Source organism: Ranitomeya imitator, chromosome 8 (genome assembly GCF_032444005.1).
Source record: "Ranitomeya imitator isolate aRanImi1 chromosome 8, aRanImi1.pri, whole genome shotgun sequence".
NCBI classification, from domain to species: Eukaryota; Metazoa; Chordata; class Amphibia; order Anura; family Dendrobatidae; genus Ranitomeya; species Ranitomeya imitator.
Genome location: NC_091289.1, coordinates 75,253,491 through 75,274,995, shown reverse-complemented (window position 1 = coordinate 75,274,995; position 21,505 = coordinate 75,253,491). Strand labels below are relative to the sequence as shown.

The window sequence follows — 21,505 nt, the reverse complement described above, 5'->3', positions numbered from 1 at the left end:
AGGCTCAACGTTTCGCTAACCGCTGGCGCTGTGTTGGTCCCCGACTTCGTGTTGGGGATTTGGTTTGGTTGTCATCTCGTCATGTTCCTATGAAGGTTTCCTCTCCTAAGTTTAAGCCTCGTTTCATTGGTCCGTATAAGATTTCTGAAGTTCTTAATCCTGTCATTTCGTTTGGCCCTTCCAGCTTCTTTTGCCATCCATAATGTGTTCCATAGGTCGTTATTTCGGAGATACGTGGCGCCTATGGTTCCCTCCGTTGATCCTCCTGCCCCGGTGTTGGTCGAGGGGGAGTTGGAGTATGTGGTGGAGAAGATTTTGGATTCTCGTATTTCAAGACGGAAACTCCAGTACCTGGTCAAGTGGAAGGGTTATGGTCAGGAAGATAATTCCTGGGTTTTTGCCTCTGATGTTCATGCTGCCGATCTAGTTTGTGCCTTTCATTTGGCTCGTCCTGATCGGCCTGAGGGCTCTGGTGAGGGTTCGGTGACCCCTCCTCAAAGGGGGGTACTGTTGTGAATTCTGTTATCAAACTCCCTCCTGTGGTCATGAATGGTACTGCGGCGAGTTCTGTCCATGGACTCCCTCTGGTGGCTGTGAGTGGAGCTGCTGAATCTGAGGTTCCTTCAACAGGTTACGTAGGTTATTCTTTGGCTGGCTGCTCTATTTAACTCCACTCAGATCGTTACTCCATGCCAGCTGTCAATGTTCTTGTACTGGTTCAGTTCGCTCCTGGATCTTTCTGGTGACCTGTCTACTCAAGCAGAAGCTAAGCCCCTGCTAGTCATTTATTTGTTCATTGTTTCCTTGTCCAGCTGGCTATCATGATTTTTCCATGCTAGTTGGAAGCTCTGGGATGCAGAGTGGCACCTTCGCACCGTGAGTCGGTGCGGAGGTCTTTTTGCACACTCTGCGTGGTCTTTTTGTAGTTTTTTGTGCTGACCGCAAAGATACCTTTCCTATCCTCAGTCTGTTTAGTAAGTCTGGCCTCCCTTTGCTGAAACCTGTTTCATTTCTGTGTTTGTGACTTTCATCTTAACTCACAGTCAATATATGTGGGGGCTGCCTTTTCCTTTGGGGAATTTCTCTGAGGCAAGGTAGGCTTTATTTTCTATCTTTAGGGCTAGTTAGCTCTTAGGCTGTGAAGAGGCGTCTAGGTCGTGTTAGGTACGCTCCACGGCTATTTCTAGTTGTGTGATAGGATTAGGGGTTGCGGTCAGCAGAGCTCCCACTTCCCAGAGCTTGTCCTGTGTGAGTTTAACCATCAGGTCGCTGCGGGTGCTCCTAACCACCAGGTCCATAACAGAATACATCTGACTTTTACCAATGCTGTTGAGAAATGTTAACATTTACCAAGACTTCACCGGTAAAAGTCCAATTTTACTTTTCATTTTGAGCTTTTACCGACGGCCTCGGTGAATGTCCAGATTGACCGGTAAATCCTAGGTTTTACCGTCCTTCTGACTTTTACAGTAACATATATAATCCCTATCTGATCCTATTTTGTTTCGGTTCAAAGAATTGTGATGAATAAATGCTCACATGAAAATTGAATAAGACAAAAATGAATTTACTTAATAAAAGATAATAAATATAAACAGTCACCCAAAATGGCAAATAATCAATAATCATAAGTCATACATTACATTGGAAATGGTAGAAGTCAATTCAGCCTGCTCTCTGTGTCCTCCCTCCTCCAAATCTCTCTGTCCTTCTGTCTCTGTGTCTCATGCCAATCATTTATATGTTAGGCTACGTTCACACTAGCGTTGTGCGCTGCTGCGTCGGCGACGCAACGCACAACGCACGCAAAAACGCGGCAAAACGCACGGAAAAAAGCTGCGTTTTGCGACGCATGCGTCGTTTTTTGCCGAAAATCGGACGCAAGAAAAATGCAACTTGTTGCGTTTTCTTGGTCCGACGCTTGCGGCAAAAAAGACGCATGCGTAGCACAACGCAACAAACAAAAACGCATGCGTCCCCCATGTTAAGTATAGGGGCGCATGGCGCGTGCGTCGCCGCTGCGTCGCCCGACGCTAACCCGACGCACACTAGCATAACGCCTTAAAGGGTTTTGATCTATGCCCTGTTATCTGAGGCTTTGTCATGGTATATGTACTGTAGCCTTCAGGCCAAACAGATAAGAACACCAAACTTGCATCCCTGGGGGCTTAAGAAGTATCTTTCTAATTAAAATTTACATGATACCATCTCATGGGAACAAGTGGTTCATCTTTGAAGATAAATGTAAAGTGTACTCGGTCATTTACATTCTGGTCAATTGACATGTAAAGGTACCTTTACACTAAAGGTACCGTCACATTTAGCGACGCTGCAGCGATCTAGACAGCGTCGCTGTTTGGTCGCTGGAGAGCTGTCACAGAGACAGCTCTCCAGCGACCAACGATCCCGAAGTCCCCGGGTAACCAGGGTAAACATCGGGTTACCATTGCAAAAGTAAAAAAAAAAAAACACTACATACTTACATTCCTGTTGCGTACCCCGGCCTCAGCTTCCCTGCTCTGTGTAAGCGCTGGCCGGAAAGCAGAGCGGTGACGTCACCGCTGTGCTCTGCTTTACGGACGGCCGGCGCTGACACTGGGGGACGCAGGGAAGCTGACACTGAGGGACGCAGGGAAGCTGACGCCGGGGGAACGTAACAGGAATGTAAGTATGTAGTGTTTTTTTTTTTACTTTTACAATGGTAACCAGGGTAAACATCGGGTTACTAAGCGCGGCCCTGTGCTTAGTAACCCGATGTTTAACCTGGTTACCAGTGAAGACATCGCTGAATCGGCGTCACACACGCCGATTCAGTGATGTCAGCGGGTGATCCAGCGATGAAATAAAGTCCTGGACTTTCCCCAGCGACCCCCCAACAGGGGCCTGATCGTTGGTCACTGTCACGCATAACGATTTCGTTAACGATATCATTGCTACGTCACAAAAAGCAACGATATCGTTAAAGATATCGTTATGTGTGACGGTACTATAAGCGACGCTCCAGCGATATAGACAACGATCCGACCTAAACTAGATCGCTGGAGCGTTGCTGTTAAGTCGCTGTAGAGACGTCAAACACAGCAACTCCAAAACGATGCAGGAGCGATCCAGTGACGTAATGGCGACTCACTTATCGTTCACGCTCCATGTAAAAACGTTGCTGGCGTCATTGCTTTTGCTGTCAAACATGACGATACACGCCGATCTAGCGACCAAATAAAGTTCTGGACTTCTAGCTCCGAACAGCGATATAACAGCAGGATCCAGATCGCTCCTGCGTGTCAAACACAATGAGATCGCTATCTAGGACGCTGCAACATCACAGATTGTTGTCGTTCTCGTTGCAAAGTTGCTCAGTGTGACGGTACCTTAACCTTCTGTGGACTCCATACAGTAAGGCTATACTATGCATATTTTATAATATAGCCAATCAATATCTCTATCATTTGTATTAATTAATTGGAGTGTTGAAATCATTATAAATATATAACATACAACACACTGATGTATTTAAAAACCTGATCATCTGTATAGTACCTGTATAAAGCAGGGTTCAGAGAGGGAATATCCATGTATGTGGACCTGCTAGATGGAACAGCTTTAGTGCAAATGACCCACAAAGGAGTGGTGGACTCCCCAGTCTTGTAGAAACAAGAGAACAATTATGGAACCAGAAACACATGGGCTACTTGCACATTGAACAAGTCTGTAGGAAGCTGTTCACACCACCAAGAAACTTGAAGACACAAAAGAGCACAGTGAGGTCAAAAATACTCTGTTGTAAAAAAAAAATCACAGTAATAAGCAAGTGCTAGTCAAAAGATGGAAAAAACAGGGTAATTAGTTGATACTTTTTTTGCAAAAAAATGTATACTAAGCTGCTCCACCAATCATCAAGGTATACCCATATAGATCCTCACAAGATCTCCTACTCCACTCCCCTCTTATCTCCTCTTCCCACAATCGTATACAAGATTTCTCTCGCGTATCACCCCTACTCTGGAACCCTCTACCACAACACATCAGACTCTCGCCTACCATCGAAACCTTCAAAAAGAACCTGAAGACCCACCTCTTCAGACAAGCCTACAACCTGCAGTAACCACCGATTGACCAAACCGCTGCATGACCATCTCTCACCCACTGTATTCTCACCCATCCCTTGTAGATTGTGAGCCTTCGCGGGCAGGGTCCTCATTCCTCCTGTACCAGTTATGACTTGTATTGTTTAAGATTATTGTACTTGTTTTTATTATGTATACCCCTCCTCACATGTAAAGCGCCATGGAATAAATGGCGCTATAACAATAAATAATAATAATAATAATAGAGCGGTCCTAACTAATGTATATAATCCCTATCTGATGTATTTAAAAACCTGATCATCTGTATAGTACCTGTATAGAGCAGGGTTCAGAGAGGGAATATCCATGTATGTGGACCTGCTAGATGGAAAAGCTTTAGTGCAAATGACCCACAAAGGAGTGGTGGACTCCCCAGTCTTGTAGAAACAAGAGAACAATTATGGAACAAGAAACACATGGGCTACTTGCACATTGAGCAAGTCTGTAGGAACCTGTTCACACCAACTAAATACCCTGTTTTTTTCCATCTTTTGACTAGCACTTGCTTATTACTGTGATTTTTTTTTACAACAGAGTATTTTTTACCTCACTGTGCTCTTTTGTGTCTTCAAGTTTCTTGGTGGTGAGAACAGGTTCCTACAGAGTTGTTCAATGTGCAAGTAGCCCATGTGTTTCTGGTTCTATAAGAACAATACTGTAACTTTTTTCAGTCTGCTATGTAACCCAAATTTCAATATGGATTTTAGACCTGCAGACAAGTCTTTGAATAGAACACAAAAATAAAAATTCATCCCCATTTTTCTGGGTGATCCTTATGCCTCTTATTGCAGAAGGAATGCTGGTGAGGAAATTCCCTGGTCCGTTTCAGAGAAGTAGTAAAGTAGCCAAATTCAGAAAAAGTCTCTCCACTCTAAGCAGTCATACAACCCCGGGCAAAAATTATGGAATCACCGGCCTTGAAGGATGTTCATTCAGTTGTTTAATTTTGTAGAAAAAAAACAGATCACAGACATGGCACAAAATTACAGTAATTTCAAATGGCAACTTTCTGGCTTTAAGATACACTAAAAGAAATCAAGAACAAAAAATGTGGTAGTCAGTATGGTTACTTTTTTTAACCAAGCATAGGGGAAAAATTATGGAATCACTCAATACTGAGGAAAAGATTATGGAATCACCCTGTAAGTTTTCATACTCCAAAATAACACCTGCCTCAAATTAGATCTGCTTGTTAGTCTGCATCTAAAAAGGAGTGATCACACCTTGGAGAGCTGTAGCACCAAGTGAACTGACATGAATCATGGCTCCAACTCCATGTCAATTGAAACAAAGGAGAGGATTATCAAACTCTTAAAAGAGCGTAAAACATCACGCAATGTTGCAAAAGATGTTGGTTGTTCACAGTCAGCTGTGTCTAAAATCTGGACCAAATACAAACAACATGGGAAGGTTGTTAAAGGCAAACATACTGGTAGACCAAGGAAGACATCAAAGCATCAAGACCGGAAACTTCAATCAATATGTCTCCAAAACAGGAAATGCACAACAAAACAAATGAGGAATGAATTGGGTGGAACCTGGAGTCAACATCTGTGACCGAACTATATGAAACCGCCTAAAGGAAATGGGATTTACATACAGAAAAGCTAAATGAAAGACATCATTAACACCTAAACAGAAAAAATCAAGGTTATAATGGGCTAAGGAAAAGCAATCGTGGACTGTGGATGACTGGATGAAAGTCATATTCAGTGATAAATCACAAATCTGCATTGGGCAAGGTGATGATGTTGCAACTTTTGTTTGGTGCCGTTCCAATGAGATTTATAAAGATGACTGCCTGAAGAGAACATGCAAATTTTCAGTCATTGATGATATGGGGCAGCATGTCAGGTAAAGGCACTGGGAAGATGGCTGTCATTACATCTTCAATAAATGCACAAGTTTATGCTGATATTTTGGATACTTTTCTTATCCCATCAATTGAAAGGATGTTTGGGGATGATGAAATCATTGTTCAAGATGATAATGCATCCTGCCATAGAGCAAAAACTGTGAAAACATTCCTTGAAAAAAGACACATAAGGTCAATGTCATCTCCTGCAAATAGTCCGGATCTCAATCCAATTGAAAATCTTTGGTGGAAGTTGAAGAAAATGGTCCATGACAAGGCTCCAACCTGCAAAGCTGATTTGGCAACAGCAATCAGAGAAAGTTGGAGCCAGATTGATGAAGAGTACTATTTGACACTCATTAAGGGTATGTGCCCACGTTGCGGATTCGTGTGCGGATTTTTCCGCACCATTTTTGAAAATCCACAGGTAAAACTCACTGCGTTTTACCTGCGGATTAACCGCGGATTTACTGCATTTTTTGTGCGGATTTAACCTGCGTTTTTACACCTGCGGATTCCTATTGAGGATCAGGTGTAAAACGCTGCGGAATCCGCACAAAGAATTGACATGCTGTGGAAAACTGCTGTGAATCCGCAGCGGCCAATCCACTGCAGATCCGCAGCCAAATCTACAACATGTTCACATACCCTAAGTCCATGCCTCCGACACTGCAAGCTGCTATAAAAGCCAGAGGTGGTGCAACAAAATACTAGTGATGTGTTGGAGTGTTTTTGTTGCTTGTTTGTTTTTCATGATTCCATAATTTTTCCCCTATGTTTGGTTAAAAAAAGTAACCATTACTGACTACCACATTTTTTGTTGTTTATTTCTTTTAGTGTTTCTTAAAGCCAGAAAGTTGCCATTTGAAATGACTTTAGTTTTGTGCCATGTCTGTGATCTGTTTTTTTTTTCTACAAAATTAAACAACTGAATGAACATCCTCCAAGGCCGGTGAATACATAATTTTTGCCAGGGGTTGTAGATTTTAAAAGTGGCTTAAAAACCCTCCTGGGTCAAGCGCTGAATGTCTGCAGCTGCCCTTGGTGTTTCCAGCATTAACGGCATGTGGACATCGCTGCAGTCAATCACTGAGCTCAACGGCTCTGAGCAGCTTGTGCCATTAACCCAGGCAAAACAATTGTGCTCAATAATTGACTGAAGTGCTGTTGGTGTGAAGTCAGGTCTGCAAACAATATTCAGGCACCTGGAGCAGAGGCGGAAAGTCACTGGTGGACCAGGAGAGGGTGAGTAAACTTCAGCTTGGCTCAGGTTTTCCAATTTAATATACATTATAAACTGTAACTGTTCCTACTACAGATAGCACCGTACACTATAGCCCCTGCACGCCAAGCTGGGCTGTGCTCTTTACATATCACGCCATTTTAATAATAAACTAGCTGAAGAGCCCGGCGTTGCCTGGGCATGGTAAATATCTGTGGCTAGTTATAGCACCTCACTTCTCTTATTTTCCCATTACGCCTCTCATTTTCCCCCTCACATCTCTCATTTTCTCCCTTACACCTCATTTTCCCCTCACTCCTTTCATTCCCCCCTAACACTTGTCATTTCGACCTCACATCTGTCATTTTCCGATCACTCCACTATTTTCCCTCACTCCTCTCATTTTGCACTCACACCTTTTCATTTTCACCTCACGCCTCTCATTTTCCCCTCAGTATATACATGTTTGTCATCTCCCTTATATATAGTATACACCTGTATGTCATCTCCTGTATATAGTATATACCTGTATGTCATCTTCCCTGTAAATAGTATATACCTGCTGTATGTCATCTCCTCCTGTACATTGTATATACCTATGTGTCATCTCCTCCTGTATATACTTGTATGTCATCTCTTCTGTAAATGCTATATACCTGTAGGTCATCTCCTACTATAAATAGTATATACCTGCATGTCATCTCCTGTATATAGTATATACGTGTGTCATCTCCCCTGTATATAGTATATACCTGCTGTATGTCATCTCCTCCTCTATATACCTATGTGTCATCTCCTCTTTTATATAGTATATACCTGTATGTCATCTCCTCCTGTATATAGTATATACCTGTGTCATCTGCTCCTGTATATAGTATATACCTGTATGTCATCTCCTCCTGTATATAGTATATACCTGTGTCATCTCCCCTGTATATAGTATATATGTGTGTCATCTCCCCTGTATATAGTATATACCTGTGTGTCATCTCCCCTGTATATAGTATATATCTGTATGTCATCTGCTCCTGTATTAGACCTTGTTCACACTTTATTTGGTCAGTATTTTTACCTCAGTATTTGTAAGCTAAATTGGCAGCCTGATAAATCCCCAGCCAACAGGAAGCCCTCCCCCCTGGCAGTATATATTATCTCACACATATGCATGTAAAGAAGCTGCGGAGACACCATCACGTGTTTCTCAACGCAAGCAGTGAATAGCCAGGCCTTTCCCCGGGAAGGAACAACCACGGGAAGGGCAGCATCCTATGAAGGAAAGCCACCTATGCCAAGCATGGTATCCATCCACAGACAGCTGTTTCGGGGTTTTTGCCCCTCATCAGTGTGGAGTAGGAATCTGGCTATTAGGAGCAGTGCCTAGTAAAAAGGCTATAAAGGCACAGATGATTGGCCTCGGGGAGACCAAAACATCCAACACTGCGGAGACACCATCACGTGTTTCTCAACGCAGTGATTCCAGAACAAGGCCCCCATCCCTTATGGGAAATATGCAGATGCATGTAAAGAAGCTGCGGAGACACCATCACGTGTTTCTCAACGCAAGCAGTGAATAGCCAGGCCTTTCCCCGGGAAGGAACAACCACAGGAAGGGCAGCATCCTATGAAGGAAAGCCACCTATGCCAAGCATGGTATCCATCCACAGACAGCTGTTTCAGGGTTTTTGCCCCTCATCAGTGTGGAGTAGGAATCTGGCTATTAGGAGCAGCGCCTAGTAAAAAGGCTATAAAGGCACAGATGATTGGCCTCGGGGAGACCAAAACATCCAACACTGCGGAGACACCATCACGTGTTTCTCAACGCAAGCAGTGAATAGCCAGGCCTTTCCCCGGGAAGGAACAACCACGGGAAGGGCAGCATCCTATGAAGAAAAGCCACCTATGCCAAGCATGGTATCCATCCACAGACAGCTGTTTCGGGTTTTTTGCCCCTCATCAGTGTGGAGTAGGAATCTGGCTATTAGGAGCAGTGCCTAGTAAAAAGGCTACAAAGGCACAGATGATTGGCCTCGGGGAGACCAAAACATCCAACACTGCTTCTAATAGCCAGATTCCTACTCCACACTGATGAGGGGCAAAAACACCGAAACAGCTGTCTGTGGATGGATACCATGCTTGGCATAGGTGGCTTTCCTTCATAGGATGCTGCCCTTCCCGTGGTTGTTCCTTCCCGGGGAAAGGCCTGGCTATTCACTGCTTGCGTTGAGAAACACGTGATGGTGTCTCCGCAGCTTCTTTACATGCATCTGCATATTTCCCATAAGGGATGGGGGCAGTGTTCGGGAATCACTGCGTTGAGAAACACGTGATGATAGCTCCGCAGTGTTGGATGTTTTGGTCTCCCCGAGGCCAATCATCTGTGCCTTTATGGCCTTTTTACTAGGCACTGCTCCTAATAGCCAGATTCCTACTCCACACTGATGAGGGGCAAAAACCCCGAAACAGCTGTCTGTGGATGGACACCATGCTTGGCATAGGTGGCTTTCCTTCATAGGATGCTGCCCTTCCCGTGGTTGTTCCTTCCCGGGGAAAGGCCTGGCTATTCACTGCTTGCGTTGAGAAACACGTGATGGTGTCTCCGCAGCTTCTTTACATGCATCTGCATATTTCCCATAAGGGATGGGGGCAGTGTTCTTGGAATCACTGCGTTGAGAAACACGTGATGGTGTCTCCGCAGTGTTGGATGTTTTGGTCTCCCCGAGGCCAATCATCTGTGCCTTTATTATCTCACACATACACATAATAGACAGGTCATGTGACTGAAAGCTGCCGTAATTCCTATATGATACATTTGTTGCTCTTGTAGTTTGTCTGCTTATTAATCAGATTTTTATTTTTGAAGGATAATACCAGACTTGTGGGTATTTTAGGGCGAGTTTCATGTGTCAAGTTGTGTGTGTTGAGTTGCATGTGGCGACATGCATGTAGCGATTTTTGTGAGATGAGTTTTGTGTGGCGACATGCGTGTAGCAACTTTTTGTGTCGAGTTGCATGTGACAGGTTAGTGTAGCAAGTTGTGTGCAGCAAGTTTTGCGCATGGCGAGTTTTGCGCATGGCGAGTTTTATGTGTGGTGCCTTTTCAGTATGTGCAAGTTTTGTGTGAGGCAACTTTTGTGCATGTGGCAATTTTTCCCGCGTGTGGCGAGTTTTCCATGAGGTGAGTTTTGCAAGTGTGGCGAGTTTTGCGTGAGCCTAGTTTTGCACGTGGCGTGTTTTGCACGTGGCTAGTTTTGAGCGGCAACTTTTATGTTTCGACTTTTATGTGGCGAGGTTGGTGTATGTATTGTGAAATGTGTGCTGAGGGTGGTATATGTGTTCAAGCACGTGGTAGTGTGTGGCGCATTTTGTGTGTGTGTTCATATCCCCGTGTGTGGTGAGTATCCCATGTCGGGGCCCCATCTTAGCAACTGTACGGTGTATACTCTTTGGCGCCATCGCTCTCACTCTTTAAGTCCCCCTTGTTCACATCTGGTAGCTGTCAATTTGCCTCCAACACTTTTCCTTTCACTTTTTCCCCATTATGTAGATAGGGGCAAAATTGTTTGGTGAATTGGAACGCGTGGGCTTAAAATTTCGTCTCACAACATAGCCTATGACGCTCTCGGGGTCCAGACGTGTGACTGTGCAAAATTTTGTGGCTGTAGCTGCGACGGTGCAGATGCCAATCCCGGACATACACACTCATACATACACACATTCAGCTTTATATATTAGATTACTATGTTAATAGCACAAAGCCCTGTGTGATCTGCTTCTGTTGCAGGTAGGTGCAAGTAAACCTATGAAAGATTAGACCTCAGAAAGATTACAGATTCTACTTTATTTTAGAAAGTAAAAGTTGATATTTGCAGGTAAAGATATTAACGCGTACTGGTCTACAGTAGTTACTAGAAGCCTTCACTCAGCCGTGTAGGAGATCGGTAAAACTTGTCCTTTCTAAGCTCCATCCGGCTACAGATAAAGCTCCAGCTCCGTCTGCTCCTGGAGCTCCACAGTCAGCGGGAGTGTGCGGCATCGGGGTCATAAAACCGAGGTTTACTGGGAGTCCGGCAGCATACATGAGACTGAGAAATACAATTGGGGACACTTGGAACTTTTTATTTCCACTCAAATAAAACCATAGTTGTCCGCTCCCCACTCCTCAGTCTTAATGTCTGCAGCTTGCACACTTCCTTCCTCCCTTACAAGTGGCTCAATCAGTTTCTGTTCTTTTCCTTGTACGGAACTTTCTGTAAATCAAATAAAAAATTGTTTTATTTCAATCTACCAGTTATAAAAACAACATAATGAGCACTAAAATGACGTACAGATAAGATAAAATAACAATAAATAATAACATTCCTGATAGCTGGACTTTACATGAAAAGATTCACAGCCAAGGAACATTCAGTCATATGTCTGAAACCAAATATGAAATAATAATAATCTTTATTTTTATATAGCGCTAACATATTCTGCAGAGCTTTACAGTTTTGCACACATTATTATCACTGTCCCCGATGGGGCTCACAATCTAGAATCCCTAGTGAAATGAAACCCGCCTGATATACAGTGTCAATGTGATGGTATAATTACCAGGCTGTACGGATACTCCCGAGCCAAGCTCATCCCCGGTGTACACACAGGTCCACACTACGGACCGTCATCTCCCTGTAGAGGGAGCATCAGTATTCCGTTGGAGCGGGCACACACGTGGCAGTCTCTATTCCATATTATGGAGCGGGTACACACACGTGGCAGTCTCTATTCCATATTATGGAGCGGGTACACACACGTGGCAGTCTCTATTCCATATTATGGAGCGGGTACACACAAGTGGCAGTCTCTATTCCATATTATGGAGCGGGTACACACAAGTGGCAGTCTCTATTCCATATTATGGAGCGGGTACACACACGTGGCAGTCTCTATTGCATATTATGGAGCGGGTACACACAAGTGGCAGTCTCTATTCCATATTATGGAGCGGGTACACACAAGTGGCAGTCTCTATTCCATATTATGGAGCGGGTACACACACGTGGCAGTCTCTATTCCATATTATGGAGCGGGCACACACAAGTGGCCGTCTCTACTCCATATTATGGAGCAGGCGCACACACACGTGGCAGTCTCTATTCCATATTATGGAGCGGGTACACACACGTGGCAGTCTCTATTCCATATTATGGAGCGGGTACACACACGTGGCAGTCTCTATTCCATATTATGGAGCGGGTACACACAAGTGGCAGTCTCTATTCCATATTATGGAGCGGGTACACACACGTGGCAGTCTCTATTCCATATTATGGAGCGGGTACACACACGTGGCAGTCTCTATTCCATATTATGGAGCGGGCACACACAAGTGGCCGTCTCTATTCCATATTATGGAGCAGGCGCACACACACGTGGCAGTCTCTATTCCATATTATGGAGCAGGCACACACACGTGGCCGTCTCTATTCCATATTATGGAGCGGGCACACACACGTGGCCGTCTCTATTCCATATTATGGAGCAGACACACACATGTGGCCGTCTCTATTCCATATTATTGAGCAGGCACACACAAGTGGCCGTCTCTATTCCATATTATAGAGCGGGCACACACACGTGGCAGTCTCTATTCCATATTATGGAGCGGGCACACACACGTGGCCGTCTCTATTCCATATTATGGAGCAGACACACACATGTGGCCGTCTCTATTCCATATTATTGAGCAGGCACACACAAGTGGCCGTCTCTATTCCATATTATAGAGCGGGCACACACACGTGGCAGTCTCTATTCCATATCATGGAGTGGGCACACACGTGGCCGTCTCTATTCCACATTATGGAGTGAAAAAGAAAAAATAATCTCCAGCATGGATCTTCTAAAAAGTCAATTTATTGAAAACACTTTAAAATGCAAACATTTGCAAAAAAGAGATGGGGGTCCCAGGTGGTCAACGCCGACGCGTTTCGACCATCAGGTCTTAGTCATGGCATGAAAATGGGACCACATATTAACATTTTATACAACACAGAACACTAAAACAACAAGTGCTTAGATTAAAATTCAGGTGGGCAATCAGAACATTCATTAGATTAACCCCCTGTGAACCGCAAAAGAGAAAGACATGTCTATGGAAAAAGAACCACAATGGTGTATCAAAAAATTACATTAGCCGGAGTAATAGAACCAATTCACAGTGTGTACAATATTAAATATCACCTTCTTATGGAGAGAAGAAAGAAAAAAAAAAAAAAAAAAAAAAAAAAAAACCACAGGGGAAAAAAAAAAAAAAAAAAAAAAAAAAACACGGAAAAAATAAATAAAAAAAAAAAAAAAAAAAAAATAAATAAATAAAAAAAAAAAATAATAATAATTAAAAAAAAATAAATTTGGATTATATGAAATAAATATATGAAATTATTACATTAATCTAACTGCAAAATGAGGTCAAGACGTTTGTTCAGCCCTAAGGGCACCCTTGACTGTAGAGAAAATATCCAAAAGGATTCACGATTTAATATCTTACGTCTATGATCACCGCCTCTAGGGGGTTTATGCACTTTTTCAATAGCAGTCACTTTAATCATGCTGGTATTACCTGCATGGATTGTTTTGCAGTGGTGAGAGACTGCAGAAATGTTATGTGATGTATTATTAAGTGCAGATTCTGAGATATGCTTACAAAACCTTCTTTTTAGAGGGCCCACTGTGCAGCCCACATATTGCAGTTTACATAAGTCGCATTCTATCAAGTAAATGACACCTTCTGAGTTGCAATTCATGTGCGTTCGAATCGGATAAGTAATGCCTGTCACACTAGAGGTGAAACTAGTAGTTTTTCTTACGAAATTACACGTTTTACACGGGTGGTGACCACATTTAAAAAAACCCTTATATGTTAACCAGGCACTATTTCCTGCAGTCAATTTACTGTGGAGATAAAGACTCGGAGATAGGATGTCACGTAAGGAAGGTGCTTTTTTGGCAAGATATCGTATGTGAGAACGATCTAAAATATGTGCTAGCTTCACATCACTATATAAAATAGGAACATATTTTTTCACAATTTGAATTATTTCTGCATACTGCGGACTATAAACTGTGGAAAAATTTATCGTACTCAGAGAGTGAGAGGCAGGCTCTGTGTGTTTATTTTTATTAAGCCTTTTTCTTTTAATTTTTTTCATTTTATTATTATTCTTGTTGGGGTTCCTAGAAAGAGACCCTGAATCCTCATTATCACTCCATAATAAAGACTTCCTATCAATGTCTTTTGTCACTGATTTTGCTCTGTGTAGCATCCAATTAGGATAACCGCGATCTTTAAGTCTGAAAACTGCAGACTCAGTTTCCTGTGTGAATTGTGCAGCTAAACTACAATTTCTTTTAAGCCTGATAAATTCACCCACTGGTATATTCTTAATGACATGTTTTGGGTGACAAGAGTGTGCCTCCAAAATTGAGTTGCTGTCAGTAGATTTTCTATAAGGGGAAACAGCAACTAAGTTAGTATTTTCATTTACTGATAAGGAAATATCCAAATAATTGATAGAAGTCTTGGAGGTATTAAAAGTAAAGGAGAGATTAAAATCGGTATTATTCACGTATTTTATGAAATCCGCAATCAGCATATCTTCCCCCTTCCAAATTATAATCAAATCATCGATATAGCGACCAAAAAATACAATGTTATTAGAAAAGGGATTATTCTCATTGAAAATATATTTTTCTTCCCAAACCGCTACTGTAATATTGGCTAATGAAGGGGAACATTTCCCTCCCATACTAACGCCCTTTTTTTGAATAAAAAACAACCTGTCAAATGAAAAATAATTATGGGTCAACAGAAAAGAAACTGAATCTATAATAAAAAATTGAATCTCCTGTTTGTATGTGCTGTACTTATTGAGAAAATATGACAGGCTGGTTAGAATGATATTATGTGGTATGGAAGGATATAAACCAACCACATCACAGGTGACCCATGTATAATGTGAAGACCACAAAAAGCCATCTAATGCGGCAATGACTGCTTTGGTATCCTTAATGTAACCCGGTAAATTGATCACTAAGGGTTGTAGAAAATGATCCACCCATTCTCCCAAATTTTCTGAGAGTGACCCTATACCAGAGATGATGGCTCTAAACGGAGGAGGAAAAACATTTTTATGAATCTTAGGGAACGCATGATTATTTTTTCTTTTTCATTGCTGGCTCTGGACTACGCCCTTGACCAAGGCGGCTCCGTGCATGGACATCATTGCACTGTTGAGGGATTGGTGAGCTGACTTATTTTCTTCCCATTTTTTCCTTTTTCCCTATTTTTGTACATTATGGAGTGGGCACACACACGTGGCAGTCTCTATTTCATATTATGGAGCAGGCGCACACACACGTGGCAGTCTCTATTCCATATTATGGAGCAGGCACACACACGTGGCAGTCTCTATTCCATATTATGGAGCAGGCACACACACGTGGCAGTCTCTATTCCATATTATGGAGCAGGCACACACACGTGGCCGTCTCTATTCCATATTATGGAGCAGGCACACACACGTGGCAGTCTCTATTCCATATTATGGAGCAGGCACACACACGTGGCCGTCTCTATTACATATTATGGAGCAGGCACACACACGTGGCAGTCTCTATTCCATATTATGGCAGTCAGTGCTTAAAGTACAAGTACTATCTGTTCTTTTCACGGCTTAACTCATACCTGACAGTCTATAGGGTTTTTCACATGTCTGTGATTTTTGCGGACCGAGTAGTCCAAGTGAAGTGAAAACAGCACAATTCCACAATTGTTTTTTGGGCATTTCATTTTCAGCTTTCATTACATGGTAGAAATAACCCGTTATTACATGTTTGGTATCCGTGAACTCATAGTGACCTGGAGAATCATAATGGCAAGTCAGTTTTAGAATTTAGTGAACATGGTAAAAAAAAATTGTGGAATTGCATTTTTTTTTGCAATTGCACAGCACTTTAATTTTTTTCCCCATTTTCCAGTACACGACTTGGTAAAACTAATGGTGTCGTTCAAAAGTACAACTCGTCCCACAAAAAACAAGCCCTCACATGGCCATATTGATGGGGAAAAAAAAAAAGTTATGGCTCTCTGAAGAAGGGGAACAAAAAGTGGAAACACAAAAACAGAAAATCCCAAGGTGGTGAAGCGTTAAGAACAACCTTTGAATGTTAATGTCCACAATTTTATAATAGCTATGGCACAAATATATTCATGATAGGAGAACTACACCAATACTCACTTTCTTTTTCCTTTAAATCTGACAGATTCAGCGTTGTGTTGACGTGGTTTGTTTTTTGGTACGATTTCTTTATATATTTTCTTTCTATAGTAGAAAAAGGTAAAAAACACACAAGTTACACCATTTTATCCCAAATAAACTGTACTGAAAAATGAAAAGAGATGTGGGGAAAACAAGTGCACCGTAAACGTATCTTTACTAGAAAGTCAGCGCATAAATAGCAGTCCCGCATATAGTCTGATCACATTATGTATTAAAGTATTAAACTGAAGTATTTGCACCTCCCGTTAGCTATACATACCCCCTCCTGCAGCCACTGTGCTACATATTCTAAACAGTAGGACAAGTAAAAGCTAAATAATGAACATATGGAGGGTCATAACTGTGGAAAACAAATGGTACTGGAGTTGTATCCCCCAGTACAGTACAAGAAAAGACATTTATTAGTAACAAAAAAAGAACTATTTTCTGTTATTAGGGGACAAAGCACATTGGGACATTCGAAAAAGTCCCTAGAAGTGGAAACAAATAGGAAAGTCTAGTAGACTGTCATAAAGGGAATCTGTCAGCAGGTTTTTTCTTTGTACTCTGAAGGTGGAATGAGGTGGGGGCAGAGGCCCTGATATCAGTGATGTGTCTCTTATTAGGCTGTGTGCTTAGGAGCTAGTGCTTTTGTCTAGGGTTGAGCGAAACGGGTCGTTCATTTTCAAAAGTCGCCGACTTTTGGCAAAGTCGGGTTTCATGAAACCCGATCCGACCCCTGTGCGGGGTCGGCCATGCGGTACGCGACTTTCGCGCCAAAGTCGCGTTTCAATGACGCGAAAAGCGCCATTTCTCAGCCAATGAAGGTAAACGCAGAGTGTGGGCAGCGTGATGACATAGGTCCTGGTCCCCACCATCTTAGAGAAGGGCATTGCAGTGATTGGCTTGCTGTCTGCGGCGTCACAGGGGCTATAAAGGGGCGTTCCCGCCGACCGCCATGTTACTGCTGCTGATCTGAGCTTAGGGAGAGGTTGCTGCCGCTTCGTCAGAAGCAGGGATAGCGTTAGGCAGGGTCCATTAACCACCAAACCGCTTGTGATGTAGCGATTTCCACTGCCCAACACCACCTTCGGTGTGCAGGGACAGTGGAAGCTACATTTTTTTTTTTTTCCCCCTCAGCGCTGTAGCTCATTGGGCTGCCCTAGAAGGCTCCCTGATAGCTGCATTGCTGTGTGTACGCCGCTGTGCAAACCAACTGCTTTTTTCAAAGCACAAATCCTCTTGTTCCTTCCTTTCTGCACAGCTATCTTTTTGGTTTGTACACACTTTTTATTTAATTTGTGCATCAGTCCACTCCTTATTGCTGCCTGCCATACCTGGCTGAGATTACTGCAGGGAGATAGTAATTGAAGGACACTCCCTGTTTTTTTTTTTTTTTTTTGTGGGAGATTAAGATTGGCATTTCTGCTAGAGTGCCATCTCTGTCTGTGTCATCTCTCATCTCTCAGTGGGCCATAGAAAGCCTATTTATTTTTTTGCTTGATTTGGGTTCTAAAATCTACCTGAAAAAATCACTACATCAATCAGTGGGAGAAAAATATTGGCCTCAGGGCTTGTGTGCCACTCCTGACTCCTGTGTGCATCATCACTCACTCAGTGGGCCATAGAAAGCCCTTTTTTTTTTTTTTTTTTGCTTTATTTGGGTTCTAAATTCTACCTGAAAAAATCAATAAATCAATCAGTGGGAGATTAATATTGGCCTTTGGGCTTGTGTGCCAGTCCTAAGCGTGCCATCTCTCTCTCTCAGATAGTGGGCCATAGAAAGCCTATTTATTTTTTTTTATTTTTTTTTATTGGGTTTATAAATTTTCCCTGGAAAAAAAAAAAAAGTGGGAGATTAATATTGGCCTCTGGGCTTGTGTGCCAGTCCTGAGCGTGCCATCTCTCTCACAAATAGTGGGCCATAGAAAGCCTATTTATTTATTTTTTTTTGGTTTTATAAATTCTCCCTTAAAAAAAAAAGGGAGATTAATATTGGCCTTTGGGCTTGTGTGCCAGTCCTAAGCGTGCCATCTCTCTCTGTCTCTCAGATAGTGGGCCATAGAAAGCCTATTTATTATTTTTTTTATTGGGTTTATAAATTTTCCCTGGAACAAAAAAAAAAAAGTGGGAGATAAATATTGGCCTCTGGGCTTGTGTGCCACTCCTGACTCCTGTGTGCGTCATCTCTCACTCAGTGGGCCATAGAAAGCCTTTTTTTGTTTTATTTGTTTTCTAAATTCTCCCTGAAAAAATCATTTTATTTTATTTGGTTTCTAAATTCTTCCTGAAAAAATCATTTTATTCTATTTTTTTTTTTCCTAAAGTCTCCCTGAAAAAAAAAAAAAACAAACAAATCAGTGGGAGATTAATATTGCCCTTTCTGCTTGTGTGCCAGTCTTGACTCCTGGGTGTGCCATCTCTCTCTCTCTCTCTCTCTCTCCAATTGTGGGCCATAGAAAGCCTATTATTTTTTTTAGCTTGATTTGGGTTCCAAAATCTACCTGAAAAAATCACTACATCAATCAGTGGGAGATAAATATTGGCCTCTGGGCTTGTGTGCCACTCCTGACTCCTGTGTGCGTCATCTCTCACTCAGTGGGCCATAGAAAGCCTTTTTTTGTTTTATTTGTTTTCTAAATTCTCCCTGAAAAAATCATTTTATTTTATTTGGTTTCTAAATTATTCCTGAAAAAATCATTTTATTCTATTATTTTTTTTTCCTAAAGTCTCCCTTAAAAAAAAAAAAAAATCAAATCAGTGGGAGATTAATATTTACATTTGTGCTTCAGTGACAGTCCTGCGTGTGTGGCATCTCTCTCATTTGTTGCCACCAACATCAGAGTGTGTAACATTGTGCCTGATTTTCGTTGTGGTCTCACTCACCTGTAAAGGGGTAGCTAAATCATACTGAAGTTATAGCTCACCGTGTAATTTGTGTGACAGCAACAAATACCGTTAGTTTGTTTACGTTTTTAAAACAATGAGGAAGTATGGTGGAAGAGGTCGTGGCCGGGGGCGTTCATTGTCAGCTGGTAATGAGGGTAGTGGTAGTGGTGGAGCATCAGCTGGTCGTGGGAAAAAAAATATTGCACCTAAGTCTGGAGCTGTGGAGCCAGGTTCGTCGTCTGGCTACACAAGGCCTCGAACGCTCCCTTTTCTGGGAGTAGGAAAACCGCTTTTAAAGCCGGAGCAGCAAGAGCAAGTTTTGGCTTATCTTGCTGACTCAGCCTCTAGCTCTTTTGCCTCCTCTCGTGAAACTGGTAAATGTCAAAGCAGCGCGTCGTTAGTGGATGTTCACGGTCAGGGACAAGTCGCTTCCTTGTCCTCTTCAGCAAAAACAACAACAGACAAGAATGCAGCAGGCGACACAACGGGTTACTCCATGGAGCTCTTTACACATACCGTCCCTGGCTTAGAAAGTGAAGCAGTTAACAGTCCATGCCCATTACAAGTTGAATCTGACATGGAGTGCACTGATGCACAGCCACAGCCAGACTACTATGCTGGTCCTTTGACTCAGACCACAACATTGCCCTCGCAGGGTGCTGATCAAGAATCAGACCCTGATGAGACTATGTTGCCCCATCACGAACGCTATACCACCGACCGACAAGGTGACACAGACGAAGTTGCACACGAGCTACAAGAAGAGGTAATAGATGACTCAGTTCTTGACCCCGATTGGCAGCCATTGGGGGAACAGGGTGCAGGCGGCAGTAGTTCTGAAGCGGAGGAGGAGGGGCCGCAGCAGGCATCAACATCGCAACAGGTTCCATCTGCCGGGCCCGTATCTTGCCCAAAACGCGTGGCAAAGCCAAAACCTGTTGGAGGACAGCGTGGCCATCCGGTTAAAGCTCAGTCTGCAATGCCTGAAAAGGTATCCGATGCTAGAAAGAGTGCAGTCTGGCATTTTTTTAAACATCCAATTGATCAGTGCAAAGTCATCTGTCAAAAATGTTCAACTACCTTAAGCAGAGGACAGAATCTGAAAAGTCTCAATACAAGTTGCATGCATAGACATTTAACCACCATGCATTTGCAAGCCTGGACTAACTACCAAACGTCCCTTAAGGTTGTAGCACCCTCGGCCAATGAAGCTAGTCAGCAACGCAACATCCCTTCCGGCAGTGTAGGGCCACCATTTTCCGCACCACCTGCAGTATCTGTGCAGGTTTCTTTGCCAGGCCAAAGCAGTCAGGGTCAGGGAATCACCAGTTTCGTAGTAGGAAACACTGCATCTAGGGCACCGGTGGCAACAATACCATCTCCCACCGTCTCTCAGTCTGCCATGTCCACTGGCACCCCCGCTAGTTCCACGATCTCCAGCTCTCCAGTCCAGCTCACCCTACATGAGACTATGGTTAGAAAAAGGAAGTACTTAGCCTCGCATCCGCGTACACAGGGTTTGAACGCACACATAGCTAGACTAATCTCGTTAGAGATGATGCCCTACCGGTTAGTTGAAAGCGAAGCTTTCAAAGCCCTGATGGACTACGCTGTACCACGCTACGAGCTACCCAGTCGACACTTTTTTTCCAGAAAAGCCATCCCAGCCCTCCACCAGCATGTTAAAGAGCGCATCGTCCATGCACTCAGGCAATCTGTGAGCACAAAGGTGCACCTGACAACAGATGCATGGACCAGTAGGCATGGCCAGGGACGTTACGTGTCCATCACGGCACACTGGGTAAATGTGGTGGATGCAGGGTCCACAGGGGACAGCAAGTTTGGGACAGTTCTGCCTAGCCCACGGTCTAGGAAACAATTGGCTGTAGCCGTTCGCACCCCCTCCTCCTCCTCTTCGTCCTCCTGCAGAAGCGAGAGCTCGTCCACAGACCGCAGTCGCACAACCACTCCATCCGCAGCTGCCACTGTTGCACACCAGGTCTCCCATTATGGGGCAGCTACTGGCAAACGTCAGCAGGCTGTATTGGCTATGAAGTGTTTGGGCGACAACAGACACACCGCGGAAGTTCTGTCCGAGTTCTTGCAGAAAGAAACG

General features: G+C 43.2%; 1 protein-coding gene across 5 annotated transcripts in view; it reads right to left on the bottom strand.

Annotated features, from left to right (window-relative positions):
- Nucleotides 1–11,020: 11,020 nt before the first annotated feature.
- L3MBTL2 (L3MBTL histone methyl-lysine binding protein 2) overlaps nucleotides 11,021–21,505 on the bottom strand; it is a 280,914-nt gene continuing 270,429 nt past the window's right edge. For 3 of the 5 annotated variants that reach the window (XM_069737089.1, XM_069737090.1, XM_069737091.1), the window contains 2 exons: nucleotides 16,480–16,563; nucleotides 11,180–11,448 (listed from right to left, as the gene is read on the bottom strand). In XM_069737089.1, the coding sequence (XP_069593190.1) occupies nucleotides 11,327–11,448; nucleotides 16,480–16,563 (206 nt within the window). In that variant the 3' untranslated portion in view covers nucleotides 11,180–11,326. Of the gene's footprint in view, nucleotides 11,449–16,479; nucleotides 16,564–21,505 lie in introns of all 5 variants that reach the window. The other 2 variants (XM_069737087.1, XM_069737086.1) reach the window with 1 other exon arrangement.